The 18,013-nt window shown below is 33.4% G+C and overlaps 2 protein-coding genes and 1 long non-coding RNA gene across 3 annotated transcripts; 1 reads left to right on the forward strand and 2 right to left on the reverse strand.

Annotated features, from left to right (window-relative positions):
* Window positions 1-284: 284 nt before the first annotated feature.
* On the reverse strand, window positions 285-2,882 carry LOC112025241 (probable UDP-N-acetylglucosamine--peptide N-acetylglucosaminyltransferase SEC). The gene is made up of 5 exons (XM_065778173.1): window positions 2,779-2,882; window positions 2,413-2,629; window positions 713-858; window positions 456-554; window positions 285-365 (listed from the first exon to the last, which is right to left on the reverse strand). Exons 2-5 carry the CDS (start codon window positions 2,615-2,617, stop codon window positions 300-302), a joined length of 516 nt encoding a protein of 171 aa, XP_065634245.1. The 5' UTR covers window positions 2,618-2,629; window positions 2,779-2,882; the 3' UTR covers window positions 285-299.
* Window positions 2,883-13,110: 10,228 nt separating this feature from the next.
* Window positions 13,111-13,551, forward strand: LOC112025257 (cysteine proteinase inhibitor B-like). The gene has a single exon (XM_024057915.2). It carries the CDS (start codon window positions 13,111-13,113, stop codon window positions 13,549-13,551), a length of 441 nt encoding a protein of 146 aa, XP_023913683.2.
* Window positions 13,552-16,322: 2,771 nt separating this feature from the next.
* On the reverse strand, window positions 16,323-17,238 carry LOC136069526 (uncharacterized). The gene is made up of 2 exons (XR_010630740.1): window positions 17,071-17,238; window positions 16,323-16,921 (listed from the first exon to the last, which is right to left on the reverse strand). It is a non-coding gene; the product is annotated as an uncharacterized LOC136069526 (long non-coding RNA).
* Between the last annotated feature and the right edge of the window lie 775 nt (window positions 17,239-18,013).

Raw genomic sequence — 18,013 nt, forward strand, 5'->3', positions numbered from 1 at the left:
TCCAAACCGGATTGGAGAAAAAATTTGTCCTCTAGTTTTTATCATGATCCAAACTAAATACAGTAATGTTATGATTTTTGAACTGCAATCCTAACTACAGTTGATGTGATGTAGTAAATGGAAATCATTACATTTATCTTGATGTCAATGCTTGAGAAAGATTATATCTTAAGTGTAATCCACGATAAGGGGGGAATGTAGAGAAAGAAAAATAGAAATATAAATAACAAATTCCCAATCCTGCATGTTTTCAAACAGTAAGGAAAGAATTTAAAAATTGTACAACTAGATTGAAAGGTTTAGCTGTGACAAACCTCAATAGCAATCAGATAGTAGCGGATAGCAAAATCAATATTTCCTTTCTCCTGTTTGAAGAAAACACAAACATCATCCAATAGACTCTCCAGGGCTAAATACTTGAAGAGTTGCAAACATATAAGATGCTTGAAGTTTACCTTCCAAGCATTTGCCATGTTTCCGTAGCACTCAGCAAAACGGGGATCAATTTGAAGAGCTTCTTCATTTTTTGCAATGCACATATCAAAATCATGCAACTAATGCAAAATAAGGCAGATTCATCAGGATCAGATGTAGAAAAACACACTGTTAACCCATATAAAACCTTCTATTTGCAACATTATTTGGACAATGGAGAAGTAATAATTATACTATCTAAGAGAATAAGAGTCATTTTAAAAACTTTTCAAACAACCTGATAATGGATTGCACCCAAGAGAAGAAGATTATCAGTACGCTGAGGGTTTCTCTCATAAACAGCATTACAGTGTTCTAGTGCCTGCTTAAAATTTCCAGCTTTGTACATCTGATGAGCATGAGCAATGAGCATGCCTTCATCAACTGCAGCAGCATAAAAATAGAAAATATAAAAAAAGGTACCTTCAGCAACAATAAATATTAGAAATTTCTATGTCAATGCCATTCAAGGGGAGGGAAAAATTCCTTAAAGAACACAGAAGCTACATGAAAATGATTAATGCATTCCTTAGATAAACATAAAGGGCATAAAAGCAGAAAGTACCTTCAGAAACAATACATGTGAAAACTTTTTATTTTATGCCATCCAAGGGAGGGAACAGAATCCTCTCCATTTCCAATAAAATTGAGGGAGTCCATTTCACAGTTAAGATTTCATTTCCAGGATCTAATAGTGTATAGAGTGCCATGTCATTTAATTTTAAATGAAGTGATATAGATTGTAGACCTTTAGATTTATAATATTTAATCTGAGCAATGATATGGATCCATTTCAAATAGAGAGGATCCTTTTCCTCAAGGGAGGGAGGAAAAAGGGGGGAGAAACCCTTAAAGAAAACAGAAGCTACATATGTGTGTGTGTGTGTGTGTATTTTGATAAGTAAAAAACAAAAGCTACATAAAAATGATTAAGACACTGGAGAGAAATCCCTAGTAACTTTGTCTCTCCAAAATCTTTTGGCAAACTCTACAGCTCTTAGGTAAGCATAAAGGGCATAGAACCATATCATGTGAGTGGAATATATATATAACATTGATCTTTTATGCCCATGGTTGAAGGTACTATTGTAGAATGTTTCAAGTCCCAACGGCAGAAGCTCCCCCTGCCAAGAGCTTTGTAGCTCAACTAGCACCTCTTGGTGGTTCTAACAGAGAGATCGAAAGTTTAAATCCCCCCACCTCTCCATTGTATCTATCAAACTATCCAAAAAAAAAAAATGGCAGATGCTACCCCTCTTCGATAATATTGTTCACAAACAACATAGAAATATGCTAAAACTACAAAAGCAAAAGACAAGGAGATTACCAGGGCTTTCAAGCTCTAAACTCAAAAGAAACCAGGCACAATTTTAAAATGTTGTATATTCTAAGCCCTAAACTCAATTGCATTCGTCAGTGAGTAGAGCCTAATGTAAACTTCAATTAATTCGAGTAATCTTCATGCAGAATCACTGTAATAATGATGATATAGGGCCAATACTAACGTGAGGAACAATACAGATTGGCATTGGACCATTATTTGTAAAAATAAAACCTAAAACCATAATTAAGGGATGATAATACATTCCACATCATATTAATCACGCAAAGCTAATTATTACGCAGCCCGATTGCAGCAATAACAGCAGACGAATTTGCCCTAACAAAAATAATCAAACAAAACAAGCTCTTAAACCACTAATCCTCTCAAGTAACAAAACAAAATTATGAACCATGTTTTCCTGAAAATTTTCCCGCGAAACAAACAAAGTACAAAATTAAATATAAATTCAAAACAATTCCCTAATGATGAAATATTGAAATGAACAAAACAGACAAAGAACGTAGTTCAATTAAACCTCCTCCAAAGAACTTGTTGCATCCAAAACCCTAACTCAAAAACACTAGATACCAAAATTTGGAACGAAATTTTTTAACCTTCATGAGAGTCCAAGGCCTGAGAGTGCTTGAGATTGGGCAGAGAAGAAGAAGAAGACGACGAAGCAGCCAACGAGTCATCGTTGTACGGAGCCAATTGAAGCTTCTGTAGCTGTAATTGTTGTTGTTGAAGCAGTTGTTGTTGATGATGATGGTGGTGTTGGTGGTGGTGACTGAGCCGCGGATCGCCTTGCAGCGAAAGCATTGTTGCTATTTTCTGTTGTTTGGATCACAGGAAAATTACGAACATATTTTTTTTTTCTCTCGCGAGAAAATTCACTCTCCCTCGAGTCTTCTTTCTTCTTTGAATTTTGATTTCCAAACAATAAGAATGAGAAAAAGAGAGAGAGAAATAGAATTCCCTACCTTTCCGTCGAGCTCTCTCTCTCTCTCTCTCTCTCTCTCTGTGTGTGGGACAGTTAAACGTCGATCTTCTCTATAGAGTCATATTCTTCTACGGACCCCTTTCATGAATATCTCTGAAAAGCGAAACCAATTAGATCGTACCACGTCGAAAAAAAAAAAATTGAGGGTTTTTTTTTTTATTCTACACAGTAACCAATAAGATTCTTTTAGCTAAATATTGTTAAATCTGAAACTTATTTGTATTATAGGCACTGTTACAACTTATTTAAGAAATTGAGGAGAGATTTTGAATTTCGGCAACAATACTGCCAAAATTCTAACAAAAGTATGAGAGAGAAAGAGAAAAGTCTCGAAAGAGAAAAGGTTGAATTACGGCAATAGTATTGCCGTAATTCATTCTGCCCAAATTTCCTGACCGAATGTGTGAGAAGTGCATGAGAAATACTCGGAACGTGAGTGCCCAAAAGAAAGTAATTGTGGCAATGGTATTGCCAAAAATGGGAGGGAAAAAAAATGAATGCCAAAATCTGAGGAGGAATTAAAAAAATACAATGTGCTACGTACGCAATATTTTTACAACATTTTCATAATAAATAATAGATGATTAGTTATTATTAGTTCAAATTTAAATTTAACATTGAAATTACTATTTTAATCCAACAATAACAATAAGTAACAACTTGATATTTAGAATTTGTTGTAAAAATATTGTAAAAATTGTGTGCACATATCATTTCTAAAAAAAAAAAAAAAAGGTGGTTTACAATATTTTTACAACAAATTCTAAGTGGCAGGTTGTTACTTATTGTTATTATTGGATTAAAATAGTAATCTCAATGTTAAATTTAAATTTGAACTAATAATAACTAGTCATCTATGATTTATTGTGAAAATATTGTAAAAATATTGTGTACATAGCACATTGTATTTTTTTTAATTCCTCCCCAGATTTTGGCATTCATTTTTTTTCCCGGGAATACCATTGCCATAATTATTTTCTTTTGGGCACTCACGCTCCGAGCACTTCTCACACATTCGATCAAGAAATTTGGGCAAAACGAATTACGGCAATACCATTGCCGTAAGTCAACCTTTTTTCTCTCCATGCTTTTTCTCTTTCTCTCTCATACTTTTGTTGGAATTTCGGCAACACTGTTGCCAAAATTCAATCTCTCTCCTCAATTTTTTAAATAAGTTGTAATAGTCTGTAACGCAAATAAGTTTCAGATTTAGCAATATTTAGCCAAAAGACTCCATAGTAGTATGTATTATTTAATTTATTTTCAAAGGACGTGGACGTGGGCGTGTGTAACACTGGATTGGTTTTATGATATTATTCTAGAAACAATTGTGGGATTCTTTTCTTAACCGTGTGTGATGTGTCCTTTGTTTACGCTAAAAGCGCACGCGGCTACGCGACACGTGGTGAAAGAGAAAAAAAAAAAACACTAGAAGTTGATGGTTGGTATCGGTAGATGTAGATGTTGAGTTTAGTTGATTTGGTTAATGCGCACTTTGAATGATTTTAGAATGCTATCCGGGCTAAAAAGGGCCTAAACGGTTACGCAGTATTTGTTTCTATGTAAAATATTTGTAAAAGAAAAATATTTTACATGTAAAATATTTATAAGAAAATATTTTTATTTTACAGTATTTGGTAGTGTATATGAAAATATTGTGTAAAATATTTTTCAATGTTTGGCACAATGTAAAATGAAAAAAAAAAGGTAACAATTTGAAATTATATTGAGACATCACCAATGGCTAAAATTCAGTGTTTAATAACCATGGAAAATGGCATCTATTGAATTTCAAGTGTTCTAGTTTTATCTTCATACACACATCATCTGCTCAATTACATATCCAGGTATTGAACATGAGTCAAAGAATGTACTAGATGAATCTACTCGATGAATCATTGATAACAACAAAGATTCAATATATCGAAATATCAATATATGAACATGTCAAAGAATGTGGTAGATGAATCAATATATAACAACAAAGATTCAAGACCACAACTGGCACACTTAGTTTTCGGCCCTATGCAGATATCTAGTGAGTTCACTTGTTGTAATAATCATGACTAATATAGCTACATAGGGAGTTCAGCAGAGCAAAACATCATTTTGCCTTCTTCTAGTAGCAAAATGTCCATTCGGGTCATGGAACATGTCCACAGTACTAAATTGAAGCAAAAAATTCTGTAAAGCATTTGAGACATCAGCGACCATGCTTTCTCTTTTTCTGGCCCTTGCCAATAGAAAAAGAACCAACTGCATGCCGTGAATTAACAAAATGAAAGAACATGCAAAATATTTCTCAACTAATACAGCAAAACCTGCAAAAATATAGATGGAAAAAATATAACATTATCATAATACTAATGAATCCAAAATATAACATTATTCCATAGTAACTCCAAAACATGTCAATTAGTGTTGCATAACCATGCATAAGCACACTTACAATAACAAAACCCAAATACCATGACAATATAGCTAACATTAACACACAATCTTCCAAAATATGGAATTGTTCCATAATTATTAATAACCTAAAGAATACCATGGTACCATTAACATGTTTTACACAATGTATCTAGCAACTTCAAGTTAAGTTTTGTTGAAAAATTTTTCCAACCAAAGCTTTCTCATCCTATCATTTTTAGCCATAAAGGCCCTTCCTGCCTTTTCATCATTAACCAAATGATCAAAAGCTTCATCAAGCATGTCTTCTTCAAAGCCCTCGACAGTCATCACTACTTTATGAAGCTCATTTGTATTAACTGGGCCATGACTCAGAGCTGTAACAGCTACTGCAATCTGTTTGAGTTGTTCAGTCATCTCACTAAAAGGACTATCTTCATTCATAGCTGCATAAGTTCTTTTTCTATGGCTCCTTCCCTTAGATGAAGTTCCATTGGAAGCTTCAGGTGCATCTTTTGGCAACATATTAGAGTCACCTTCAAATTCTGGATTTTGGATGTCATTCTGTGGGGTCTCATTTTCAACCAATGGAGAACATTCACACCATTGCTTTGAAAAGCCACCAGTTGCCATGTCCTTAACAACAACAATATAGTCATCTTATCATAGTGTTCAATTTTTTTATTTAAATAAGGTGCATGAGCGGGATGTGCCTATTCAAAGAAATATGACAATGTCAATAAATTAGATGATTTAATATAATAAATGTATAAATCATTATTGATCCTCACAAAAAAAAAAAATGAAGCTCATTTATATAAATTTCATACCAGCACTTCAGCATCATAAGTTTGCTTGTCACATGTGATCATTTTCAAATTATCATCTCAACCTAAATGAGTTTCCACTCTTTTCTAATCGTACGAAGACAGTTATGCACATGTGATGCATGACACTCTACGTTAAACTTCACACCAATTTCTTTTGCCACTTGTCAAGGGATTGAGGCTTATATTTGTTTGAGGGCTTGTTGCCTTGTTTAGCCTCAACAACTAACATTTTAAACAGCATGTCACACATTGGTTGTGTCCACCTAAGTTGAGATCCTGTTCTTTCCCCTTGTTCTTGGACATTACTATTGCCAAAAGGACAATCTAATGAATCACAACCATTATAATAATAACAATATAAAACATTATTACAAAAATAAAAACTGAAACTATGGAACAAAAAATTCATCATCCAAAAACAATGCAAAGCCATGTTGACTTAAACTTGAGGAACCAAATAACAATTTTAACTATTTCACCACAAAAATATTCAATTATTACATTTTAAAAAGTGTACAATATATCCACTTATGCTCTGTTAGCAACCAAATACAAAGCCAAATAAAGTTAACAGCACATAATCATATAAAGCTTGAATACATCATGTTGGTGCAAATACAATAATAATGGAAATAACACAACAAGAAACTGAATAATACTTCTGAATATTATTAGTATAAGGAAAGGAATTACATAACACAATTTGGACTGAGGCGCGGCACTCACTCTCTTTAAGGAGATTCAAGCCCTTGGTTGGCTAAGCTTCGTAACCGGTGTGAACCTTCTTTGACTTGTCTCCCCTAAGATACAACAGCCCAACAAGTGTCATATGGCTAGAACAACCTCTACACAAAACGTTCAAGCCCAAAACTCCACTAGAAATAATATCCTTCCTTGCCAAGAATCTCTTTATTTATTTATTTATTTTTGTTGTAGTAACATGGATTGGGTTTGAATAAGTCTATTTATAGGCTCAATGGGCCTCACGAAATTATTACCCAATTTATTCTGATTAATTAAGTCCATTATTCTAATGTAGTGGGTGTTACAAGAAGATTAATGTAGTGAATGAAAATGCCCAAACGGATAGTCCATTAAGTGGGTTAATGGCTCTTCATTGTCCATAATAAAAATGGAGTATTAACTCGAGCCATTTACTCATCAACAGATATGGTAATTACTCTGAATGGGCTGTCAAGTAGGAGGATCCAAAAGGTTGATTCATTTACAATTTTAATACCTCCACTCTTCACCTCCCTCTTGCGCACGTATCTAACACAATATCTGAAACAATACATTTTAGCCCATTAATCACCACAATTAAAAAGAATAAAATAGCTTCTCTCCTTTTCAATGTGGGATTAAACATTTTCACTAACTCCTCATCTTCCATATTCACTCCCACATCTTTATGTTTATGTTATAATATTTATTCATTTTAATTACTTAATATTAAAATACTCCAACAATCCCCCACTCATTTTAATATTAAAATTTTTAGTTAAAGAGAGATTACCAGGCAAAGACGGGTCACTATGCATCATGAAGGTGTGTTCTGCATTGAACCTTCACTTAGGAAAACAACGATCTCAACTCCAAAGTCGTAGTGGTCTCCGACTTGAATTATGACTGCTTTAGGGAAATTAAGTGTTACTGCTTACACATAATAACCCAGGTGTTGACATGAGCTTTTATAGCTAGAACTTTACGGCCGTGTGCTGATCCCGGTTTCATGAGTGTATTTGAGATTAAGTCCAAATCTCATAGGGAGCGGCCCCATCCCCACACTCACATAGGTGAAATTTTGTCAAGGGTGCTCCTGTAATTCTAACACCCCACTCATACGAGCTACAAATTTCATTAAGAGTTTTTTAACTCATCCTTTCCACATTACAGGATAAATGCACTTACATCATAGGGATGAACAATTAAAAAATTATTTACAAAATAAATAATTAAAAATAAATAAATTGTGCATTTCTTACGACCATCGTATGATTCATTTTTCCCATTGAACCCAATTCTCAAGATCTCTGGTCCTTAGGTTAGGTATCCTTATACATGGCTCATGATTCTATGGACTTTAGTCTCATCCCTCTCGATGTATTCCAGACTCTATCTTTTGCCAAGGCATTGGTAAATGGATCAGCAAGATTATCATTAGATTTAATATAATCTACAGTTATGATGCCACCACTCAAATAAGATCGCATGGTACTGTGCTTTCTTTTTATAGGTCTGGATTTACCCTTGTAGTAACGGTTTTTAACTCTACCAATTGTGGCAATGCTATCACAATGAATTAATATAGGTGGGATTGGCTTTTCCCACAGTGGAATTTCATATAACAAATCTCTAAACTAATTTACCTTTTCACTAGTTGAAGCTAATGCTATTAATTCAACTTCCATTGTTGAATTAGCAATTATTATTTGCTTTTTAGATTTCCAACAAATAGCACCACTACCTAAGGTAAAAATATAACTAGTGGTAGAGAGAGAATCACCTGACAAACTATTCCAATCGGCATCACTAAAACCTTCAATCACAGCAGGATACTTTTTTATAAAATAAGCCATAGTTTTTTGTACCAATTAAATATCTCATGACTCACTCAATAGTTAGCCAATGATCTTTACTAAACTTGCTAGTAAATCTGCTAAACACTCCTACTGCATATGCAATCTCAGGTCTAGTACAATCAGTAGCATAACGCAAACTACCAATGATATTAGCATAATCATTTTGATTAAAAATTTCATCATCATTATTCATAGGAAATAAATGAACACTAGAATCAAAAGGAGTAGCTACACTTTTGTGATCATGAAAATTATATTTTCTTAATATTTTCTCAACATAATGTGATTGATCAAGATATATTCCATCATATGTTTTTTATAATTTTCATGCCCAAAATAAAATTAGCCTCACCAAGATCTTTTATATCAAAATGGCTTTTAAGCATATTTTTTGTCTCATTTATAACATGCATATTTGAGCCAAAAATCAATATATCATCCACATAGAGGCTAATAATGACATGTAAATTATTCCATGATTTAGAATAAATACATTTATCACATTCATTTGATTTATAACTATTCTCAATCATGCAAGAATCAAACTTTTCATGCCATTACTTAGGTGCTTGTTTTAAGTCAAATAGGGATTTAGTTAGCTTATATACCTTGCTTTCTTGTCCAGACTCTACAAAATCTTCAGGTTGATCCATATAAATCTCTTCCTCTAGGTCCCCATTTAGAAAAGTAGTTTTTACATCCATTTGATGAATTTTCAAATTAAAAATTGCAGCAATAGCAATTAACAATCTAATAGATGTAATTCTTGTTACTGGAGAAAAAGTATCAAAGAAATCAAGATCAGTTTTTTGTTTAAAGCCTTTTGCGACAAGTCTAGCTTTAAACTTATCTATTGACCTATCCGGTTTCAACTTTTTTCTAAGGACCTATTTACAACCTATGGTCTTACAACCCGATAGAAAATCTACTAATTTTCAAGTTCTATTAGAAATTAGAGATTTTATCTCATCATTTACAGCCTCTTTCTAAAATATAGTATCAGGTGACGTTAAAACCTCTTCTAATTTTGAGGATTTTCCTCAATGTTAAAAACATAATAGTCAGGACTAAAATCCTTTTCAACTCTAGCTCTTTTACTCCTTCTAGGTTCCATTTCAAAATTTTCTTGATTTTGTAAATGTGAAGTAGAAGAACTAGGTTGTGAGAAAATATTTTCTTTACCCTCACTATTTTTCAATTTAAAAGGAAATTTTTCTTCATGAAAAATTGCATCACCAAATTCAAAAATTATTTTATTTTCAAGATCAAAAAATCTATAGGCTGCACTATTAATCACATAACCAAGAAAAGCACAGGTAGTAACTTTTATTCCTAATTTAGGCATTTTAGGGTCAGTAAGCCTTACATAAGCAAGACAACCCCATACTCTCAAATATCCTAAATTTGGTTTATGTCCTTTCCACATCTCAAAAGGTGTGGTGTGTGACTTTTTATGTAGCACCCTATTCAAAACATGACCTGTAATTAAAATAGTTTCACTCCAAAAATGTAAAGGTGCACCAGATTCAATTAACATGGCATTTTTTAAATCAATTAAAGTTTTATTTTTTCTTTCAGCCACACCATTAGAAGCGGTGAATATGGTGCAGTAGTTTCTTGAATAATTCCCAAAAACTGAACAATTGAGTTGAATGCACTTGATTCATACTCACGGCCTCTATCACTTCTTATTCTTTTTATTTTTCTACCGAATTGATTTTCAACTTCTTTTAAAAAATCTTGAAATTTTTCAAAAGCATTACTTTTATTTTTGAACAAATAAGTAGTTGTATATTTTGAGAAATCATCAATAAAAGTGATAATATATCTATTTTCTCCACGAGTTAAAATTCCCTCAAATTCACATAAATCGGAGTGAATTAACTCAAGCAATTTGGTATTTCTTACAAAATTTTTATAAGGCCTTTTTGTAATCTTAGCTTGACTACAAGTTTCACATTTTTCAAAATCTTTTGACAGTCTTGAAATTAATCCTAAACTACTCATGATTCCCATATATCTACCATTTATATGACACAAACAAGCATGCCAAAAATTAATAGAAGAAAGCATATAAACTGAACTGGTAGATGCTTTATTATTCTCAACATTCAATTTAAATATTCCATCACAAGCATAACCCATGCCCACAAATAATCTATTTTTAGTGATTACATAATTATCAGATTCCATAGTTTGCTTGAAGCCAGCCTTGTTAAGCAAAAAAGTTGACATCAAATTCTTCCTCATGGACAGAGTGTAAAGAACATCTTTCAATGTTAGCACACGTCTAGAAATGAATTTCAATTCAACCTTACCACTCCCAAGAACCTCGGTTTTGCTAAAGTCACCAAGCATAACAGTTTTTTCTTTTTCAAAAGAAGTGTACAATTTGAACCAATTTTTGTCATAGCAGACGTGCCTATTAGCACCAGAATCTGCCTACTACCCTTCAATATATTGCACCATATTGATGTCAGTAATCATAGCCACTAAAGACTTTTCAGTTACGTTAGCCTGCGAGACAGATTCACATTTCCAAAATTTGCAAAATTGAGCAATATGCCCACTTTTGCCACAAACAAAACAGGATCTATTAAATTGATCTTGTGAAGGGGGTTCTTGGTTCTTATTATAATTTTTATTCGAGTTTCCCATTCCTTGAGATTTATTATTATTTTTAAAGGCTCTTTTTAAGCTTCAATTAACTATTTCTAGGAAAATGATTTTTGGGCATATGATTATTGGTTGAAATAAGCTTTATATTTGTGGTGGAATTACCATTGCTCTCTTGTGTCATGAGTGTATCTTGTCCTCTAGCCTCCTTCTCCACACAGATGCGTGTGATCAAAGTCTCTAAGGATGCTTCTTTTTGTTTGTGCCGCAAAATCTTTTGGAACTCCTTCCAAGATTATGGTAGTTTGTCAATTATGCCAGCTACTACCAAATTGTCTCTAATTTTTATGCTTTCGGATCTCAATTCTGCAACGAGCATTTGGAAGTCTTGTGCTTGATCCACCACCGATTTTCCATCTACCATTTGGTAATGGAAAAATCTGATAGCAGTATACTCCTTTGCACCTGCCTCCTCGGTATCATACTTGTTTTTTTAAATCTTTCCAAATTTTCTTAGCAGAATTGTAAGTTGTATCATAATAATCATAGAAATAATTAGCAAGACAATTCAATAGATAAGAGCGACAATTATACTCATCTTTTGTAAACTTATCTATTTTTTCTTGATGGAGAATATGTTCTTCGTCACTCATCTCATCGGTAGGAATTTTTGATGGATTCTTGTCAGTGAGGATGTAGGAGGCTTTGAGAAGACTCAAGTAGAAGAGGACATTTCCTTTCTACCTTTTGAAGTGGGTTCCTTTAAAATGAAAGAGCTTGTTAAGATCTCCAACAGGCTCATTTGGTTTCTCTTGTATAGGCTCCATGTGATGAATCTCCTTAAAATTGTTGGTGCAAATATAATAATAATGGAAATAACACAACGAGAAACTGAATAATACTTTTGAATATTATTAGTATAAGGAAAGGAATTACACAACACAATTTGGACTGAGGCGCGACACTCGCTCTCTTTAAGGAGATTCAAGCTCTTGGTTGGCTAAACTTCGTAACCGGTGCAGACATTCTCTGACTTATCTCCCCTAAAATACAACAGCCCAACAAGTGTCGTATGGCTAAACTTCACCTCCCCTTTGCGCACATATCTAGCCCAATATTTGAGACAATACATTTTAGCCCATTAATTACCACAATTAAAAAAAATAAAATAGCCGCTCTCCTTTTCAATGTAGGATTAAACATTTTTACTAACTCCTTATCTTCCATATTCACTCTCACATCTTTATGTTTATGTTATAATATTTATTCATTTTAATTACTTAATATTAAAATGCTCCAACACATCATCAACAAATAACTCCAAATAGCTTAGACTGAATAAATTTATGCATGTCTCCTAATTACGTAGTCAGCCCACATTGCTTGACATATCTCATCCCTCTTATTATTCCATTCTCTACTTTCCACTATAGCTTCGCGTTGGCATATCTTTGTCTCACATGTTCCAACTTTCATAATTGGGTCATTAGAAACAACCTCCATGATGTGATTGTGAATAACACCACATGCTAAAACTACATCCACTTGTGTATTAAAAGACCAAAATGGTTCTGCATCCAAGACACGAAAACATTTTTTTATAACTCCAAACCCTCGCTCAATGGTAGTTCGCAACAAAGAATGATGAAGGTTGAATAATTCTTTTGCATTTTCAAGTGGATGATCACTNTATATATATATATATATATAGTCTATACAAACCAAACCCTCTTCATTTCCATCCTCATCCTCAACCAAACCAACCAAAAAAAAACACTAAATAAGGGCTTTGAAGTTCAAACCATTTCCATCCTCATCCTCAACCAAACCAACCAAAAAAAAACACTAAATAAGGGCTTTGAAGTTCAAACTATTATGGCGATAATAAGATCACAAACAGTGACATTGGCAACAATAACGCTAACCCTTTTGATCTCTCTTCAGCTGTGTGTGTGTTATAGAGGAAAGGTGGGAGCAAAGACAGAAATAAGCGACGTGAAGACAAACGAGGAGGCGCAAGAACTAGGGAGGTTCTCAGTGGAAGAGTACAACAGGAGCTTAAGAAGGCAAAGACGACAGAGGCAGTACAAGATGATGAGTATTGACGACAATATTGGAGGAGAGCTAAGGTTCATGGAGGTGGTAGAGGCACAGAGGCAAGTAGTGTCCGGGTTGAAGTACTACCTCACAATCTCAGCCACGCAAAATGGGGTTTCGAAGATGTTTGAGTCTGAGGTTGTGGTTAAGCCCTGGGTTCGATCTAAGGAGTTGCTTAACTTTGGGCCTTCCAACTCTAATATTAAGGTTTATAACTAGGTGCCTGCCTGATGCATCATGGAGGTTTTTTTATTATGATAAGGTCCAGGAGGTGCTGTTGTTTTAATTATCTAAGTTTTTTTTTTTTTTTTTTTAATATTAACCTTTTCCTTACATGTGTTGGGAATATGGTGTAGGCGTGTGTAATATAGCATTGCACATGTAATGTAATCAATAAATTAGTGACATAATAAATAAAAGGTTTAATTAAAGTAGTGGTTATATTTATTCAAAAAATTAAATTAAATTAAATTAATAAAAAGTAGGGGCTATCTTCTTCTTTATATATAATATATATATATATGGGTTGTGTTCAAGTTACGCTTAATGTAACTCTAAGTAATGATACACCACCCAATAACTTGTTATAAAATTCATATTTTGAAAATTACACTGTTGAATTACATGTTCTATATATTCTTAACAATTATGCAAATTTTCATGTCAATTGGAAGTTATTTACTATTTGATCCATAAACTCATCTTTTATGTATTATTTTAAATTACAAAAATTTGAATTTAAAAAATTGATTGATGATATGGCTATTAATTTTTTATCAATGAAGAATATAAGAAAGATAATGTAATCTAATGATAGATTTTCAAAATTTGCATCAAATTAAAAAATATTGAGTGGTGTAACATTGCTTAAAGTTACTCCAGATATAATTTGAAATGCGGCTCTTCCTCTATTGCACCAGAGGAAGATAACCAATATTTACTCCAAGCATTTCAAAAAGCAAACTAGTATGTAATATCTTACCTCTAAATTATTAAGAGATTAGTGTGAGACGGTGAAAGTGTGCGCTTAAGATTTTAATTTTAATTTGATGTGTTCATTACATTCAAATTTTAAATCCTCCAAATTATCAAAAAGATTTGTCAATAATATGTCTTGTGTACCTTTTGATATTTACAAAACATCAAGAGTCTCCCTCCTCTCTATGTTGTAACTATAATCGAATTATCAAAAATATTGAATTTGTTAAGATGGAAATTCAGATGCATGCTTTGGTCGAATCTGATCCCATGCCTTACTTTTTGGTAGATGAAAAGCATACTTCTTGTCATTTACAATGAACCAATCAATAAAATAAAAGTATGCAGTAACGGTAAAAAAATGGGTCTAGAATCTAGACTCTTTCAAGAGGAAGAGGAATTTGAAGATGAAGAAGAAGAGAGAGAAATCTCTTCTAAAAAAGAGTAGTGGAAACAGTGTTTTCCTTCCATGAATTTTTATGGGATGGCAAGATTGTTTGAAAATGTAATAGAATGATATGAATGATTTGAAGATTCCTAAAAAATCATACTGTAGAAGATTTGGTGGTCTTAACCTCAAGCTTTGTTTTGGAAAAATTGCTCGGAAAAATGGAAAAGGTTGAGAGAATAAAAAATTTTAATTTTTCACCATGCATGTTTTGTTAGTGCATTGGCATCGAGTGTTTAAAACTCCCAAATTTTTATTTTAGCCCCTAAAACAACAAAAAAACAAGCAACAACTAGGTTGCTATTCTTAAAAATATTTAGACATCTACTCCAATAGAGTCCTAATATAACAATTATTGTAGCAACTTCTAGCAACTTCTATCTCTTTTAATTCGTTTTCATTCTTTTACTCTTCTTTTGTCTCTTCTCCCTATCTGGTCTGTCTGTCTCTCTCTCTCTCTCTCTCTCCCCTACTCTAGTCTCTTTTCTTTCTGTCGCCTTTGTGCTCTCTCTCTCTCTGGTCTCTTCTCTTCTCTCTCTAGTCTCTTTTCTCTCTCTCACCTCTGTCCCTCGTCATCTGACTCTCTCTTCTCTCCCTCTTTGTCTATCTGATCTGCATGTTGTAGTTGGGCCTTCTCATTTAACTCTCTCCTTTCCCCTCTCTCTTTGATTTTGGAGGTAGTGGTTGATTGTTATGTGGTGGTGGCGACTTCGATTGTTGTGGTGGTTGTTTTAGTTTCAATTGGTGGTGGTGGTTGAGTTTGGGCATTTAGGTTGATGCGGGTTTGGATGGTGGGCGATGCTTGAACTTTATTTGGGTATGGTTTGGGGTGGTGGCAATGGATGGGTTGTTCAGTGTTTGGGTGGTGGTGGTTGAGAGAGAGAGAGAGAGATTGGTTAGTTTTATATTATTTTATTTAAGTAATTTATATTATTTTAATACATTTTATGTTAAAATACCTAGTAACTTTGTCTCTCCAAAATCTTTTGGCAAACTCTACAGCTCTTAGGTAAGCATAAAGGGCATAGAACCATATCATGTGAGTGGAATATATATATAACATTGATCTTTTATGCCCATGGTTGAAGGTACTATTGTAGAATGTTTCAAGTCCCAACGGCAGAAGCTCCCCCTGCCAAGAGCTTTGTAGCTCAACTAGCACCTCTTGGTGGTTCTAACAGAGAGATCGAAAGTTTAAATCCCCCCACCTCTCCATTGTATCTATCAAACTATCCAAAAAAAAAAAATGGCAGATGCTACCCCTCTTCGATAATATTGTTCACAAACAACATAGAAATATGCTAAAACTACAAAAGCAAAAGACAAGGAGATTACCAGGGCTTTCAAGCTCTAAACTCAAAAGAAACCAGGCACAATTTTAAAATGTTGTATATTCTAAGCCCTAAACTCAATTGCATTCGTCAGTGAGTAGAGCCTAATGTAAACTTCAATTAATTCGAGTAATCTTCATGCAGAATCACTGTAATAATGATGATATAGGGCCAATACTAACGTGAGGAACAATACAGATTGGCATTGGACCATTATTTGTAAAAATAAAACCTAAAACCATAATTAAGGGATGATAATACATTCCACATCATATTAATCACGCAAAGCTAATTATTACGCAGCCCGATTGCAGCAATAACAGCAGACGAATTTGCCCTAACAAAAATAATCAAACAAAACAAGCTCTTAAACCACTAATCCTCTCAAGTAACAAAACAAAATTATGAACCATGTTTTCCTGAAAATTTTCCCGCGAAACAAACAAAGTACAAAATTAAATATAAATTCAAAACAATTCCCTAATGATGAAATATTGAAATGAACAAAACAGACAAAGAACGTAGTTCAATTAAACCTCCTCCAAAGAACTTGTTGCATCCAAAACCCTAACTCAAAAACACTAGATACCAAAATTTGGAACGAAATTTTTTAACCTTCATGAGAGTCCAAGGCCTGAGAGTGCTTGAGATTGGGCAGAGAAGAAGAAGAAGACGACGAAGCAGCCAACGAGTCATCGTTGTACGGAGCCAATTGAAGCTTCTGTAGCTGTAATTGTTGTTGTTGAAGCAGTTGTTGTTGATGATGATGGTGGTGTTGGTGGTGGTGACTGAGCCGCGGATCGCCTTGCAGCGAAAGCATTGTTGCTATTTTCTGTTGTTTGGATCACAGGAAAATTACGAACATATTTTTTTTTTCTCTCGCGAGAAAATTCACTCTCCCTCGAGTCTTCTTTCTTCTTTGAATTTTGATTTCCAAACAATAAGAATGAGAAAAAGAGAGAGAGAAATAGAATTCCCTACCTTTCCGTCGAGCTCTCTCTCTCTCTCTCTCTCTCTCTCTGTGTGTGGGACAGTTAAACGTCGATCTTCTCTATAGAGTCATATTCTTCTACGGACCCCTTTCATGAATATCTCTGAAAAGCGAAACCAATTAGATCGTACCACGTCGAAAAAAAAAAAATTGAGGGTTTTTTTTTTTATTCTACACAGTAACCAATAAGATTCTTTTAGCTAAATATTGTTAAATCTGAAACTTATTTGTATTATAGGCACTGTTACAACTTATTTAAGAAATTGAGGAGAGATTTTGAATTTCGGCAACAATACTGCCAAAATTCTAACAAAAGTATGAGAGAGAAAGAGAAAAGTCTCGAAAGAGAAAAGGTTGAATTACGGCAATAGTATTGCCGTAATTCATTCTGCCCAAATTTCCTGACCGAATGTGTGAGAAGTGCATGAGAAATACTCGGAACGTGAGTGCCCAAAAGAAAGTAATTGTGGCAATGGTATTGCCAAAAATGGGAGGGAAAAAAAATGAATGCCAAAATCTGAGGAGGAATTAAAAAAATACAATGTGCTACGTACGCAATATTTTTACAACATTTTCATAATAAATAATAGATGATTAGTTATTATTAGTTCAAATTTAAATTTAACATTGAAATTACTATTTTAATCCAACAATAACAATAAGTAACAACTTGATATTTAGAATTTGTTGTAAAAATATTGTAAAAATTGTGTGCACATATCATTTCTAAAAAAAAAAAAAAAAGGTGGTTTACAATATTTTTACAACAAATTCTAAGTGGCAGGTTGTTACTTATTGTTATTATTGGATTAAAATAGTAATCTCAATGTTAAATTTAAATTTGAACTAATAATAACTAGTCATCTATGATTTATTGTGAAAATATTGTAAAAATATTGTGTACATAGCACATTGTATTTTTTTTAATTCCTC

This window comes from Quercus suber, unplaced genomic scaffold (genome assembly GCF_002906115.3).
Source record: "Quercus suber isolate HL8 unplaced genomic scaffold, Cork oak 2.0 scaffold_175, whole genome shotgun sequence".
NCBI classification, from domain to species: Eukaryota; Viridiplantae; Streptophyta; class Magnoliopsida; order Fagales; family Fagaceae; genus Quercus; species Quercus suber.

Excerpts from the sequence above, each read along its gene's own strand:
- LOC112025241 (XM_065778173.1), bottom strand. The coding sequence starts at position 2,617 with ATGCTTTCGCTGCAAGGCGATCCGCGGCTCAGTCACCACCACCAACAC. Across the intron at positions 859-2,412 it reads GGCCTTGGACTCTCATGAAG|TTGATGAAGGCATGCTCATT; the intron begins GTTAAAAAATTT and ends ATGCTGCTGCAG. Across the intron at positions 555-712 it reads TGGGTGCAATCCATTATCAG|TTGCATGATTTTGATATGTG; the intron begins GTTGTTTGAAAA and ends ATTTTGCATTAG.
- LOC112025257 (XM_024057915.2), top strand. The coding sequence starts at position 13,111 with ATGGCGATAATAAGATCACAAACAGTGACATTGGCAACAATAACGCTA.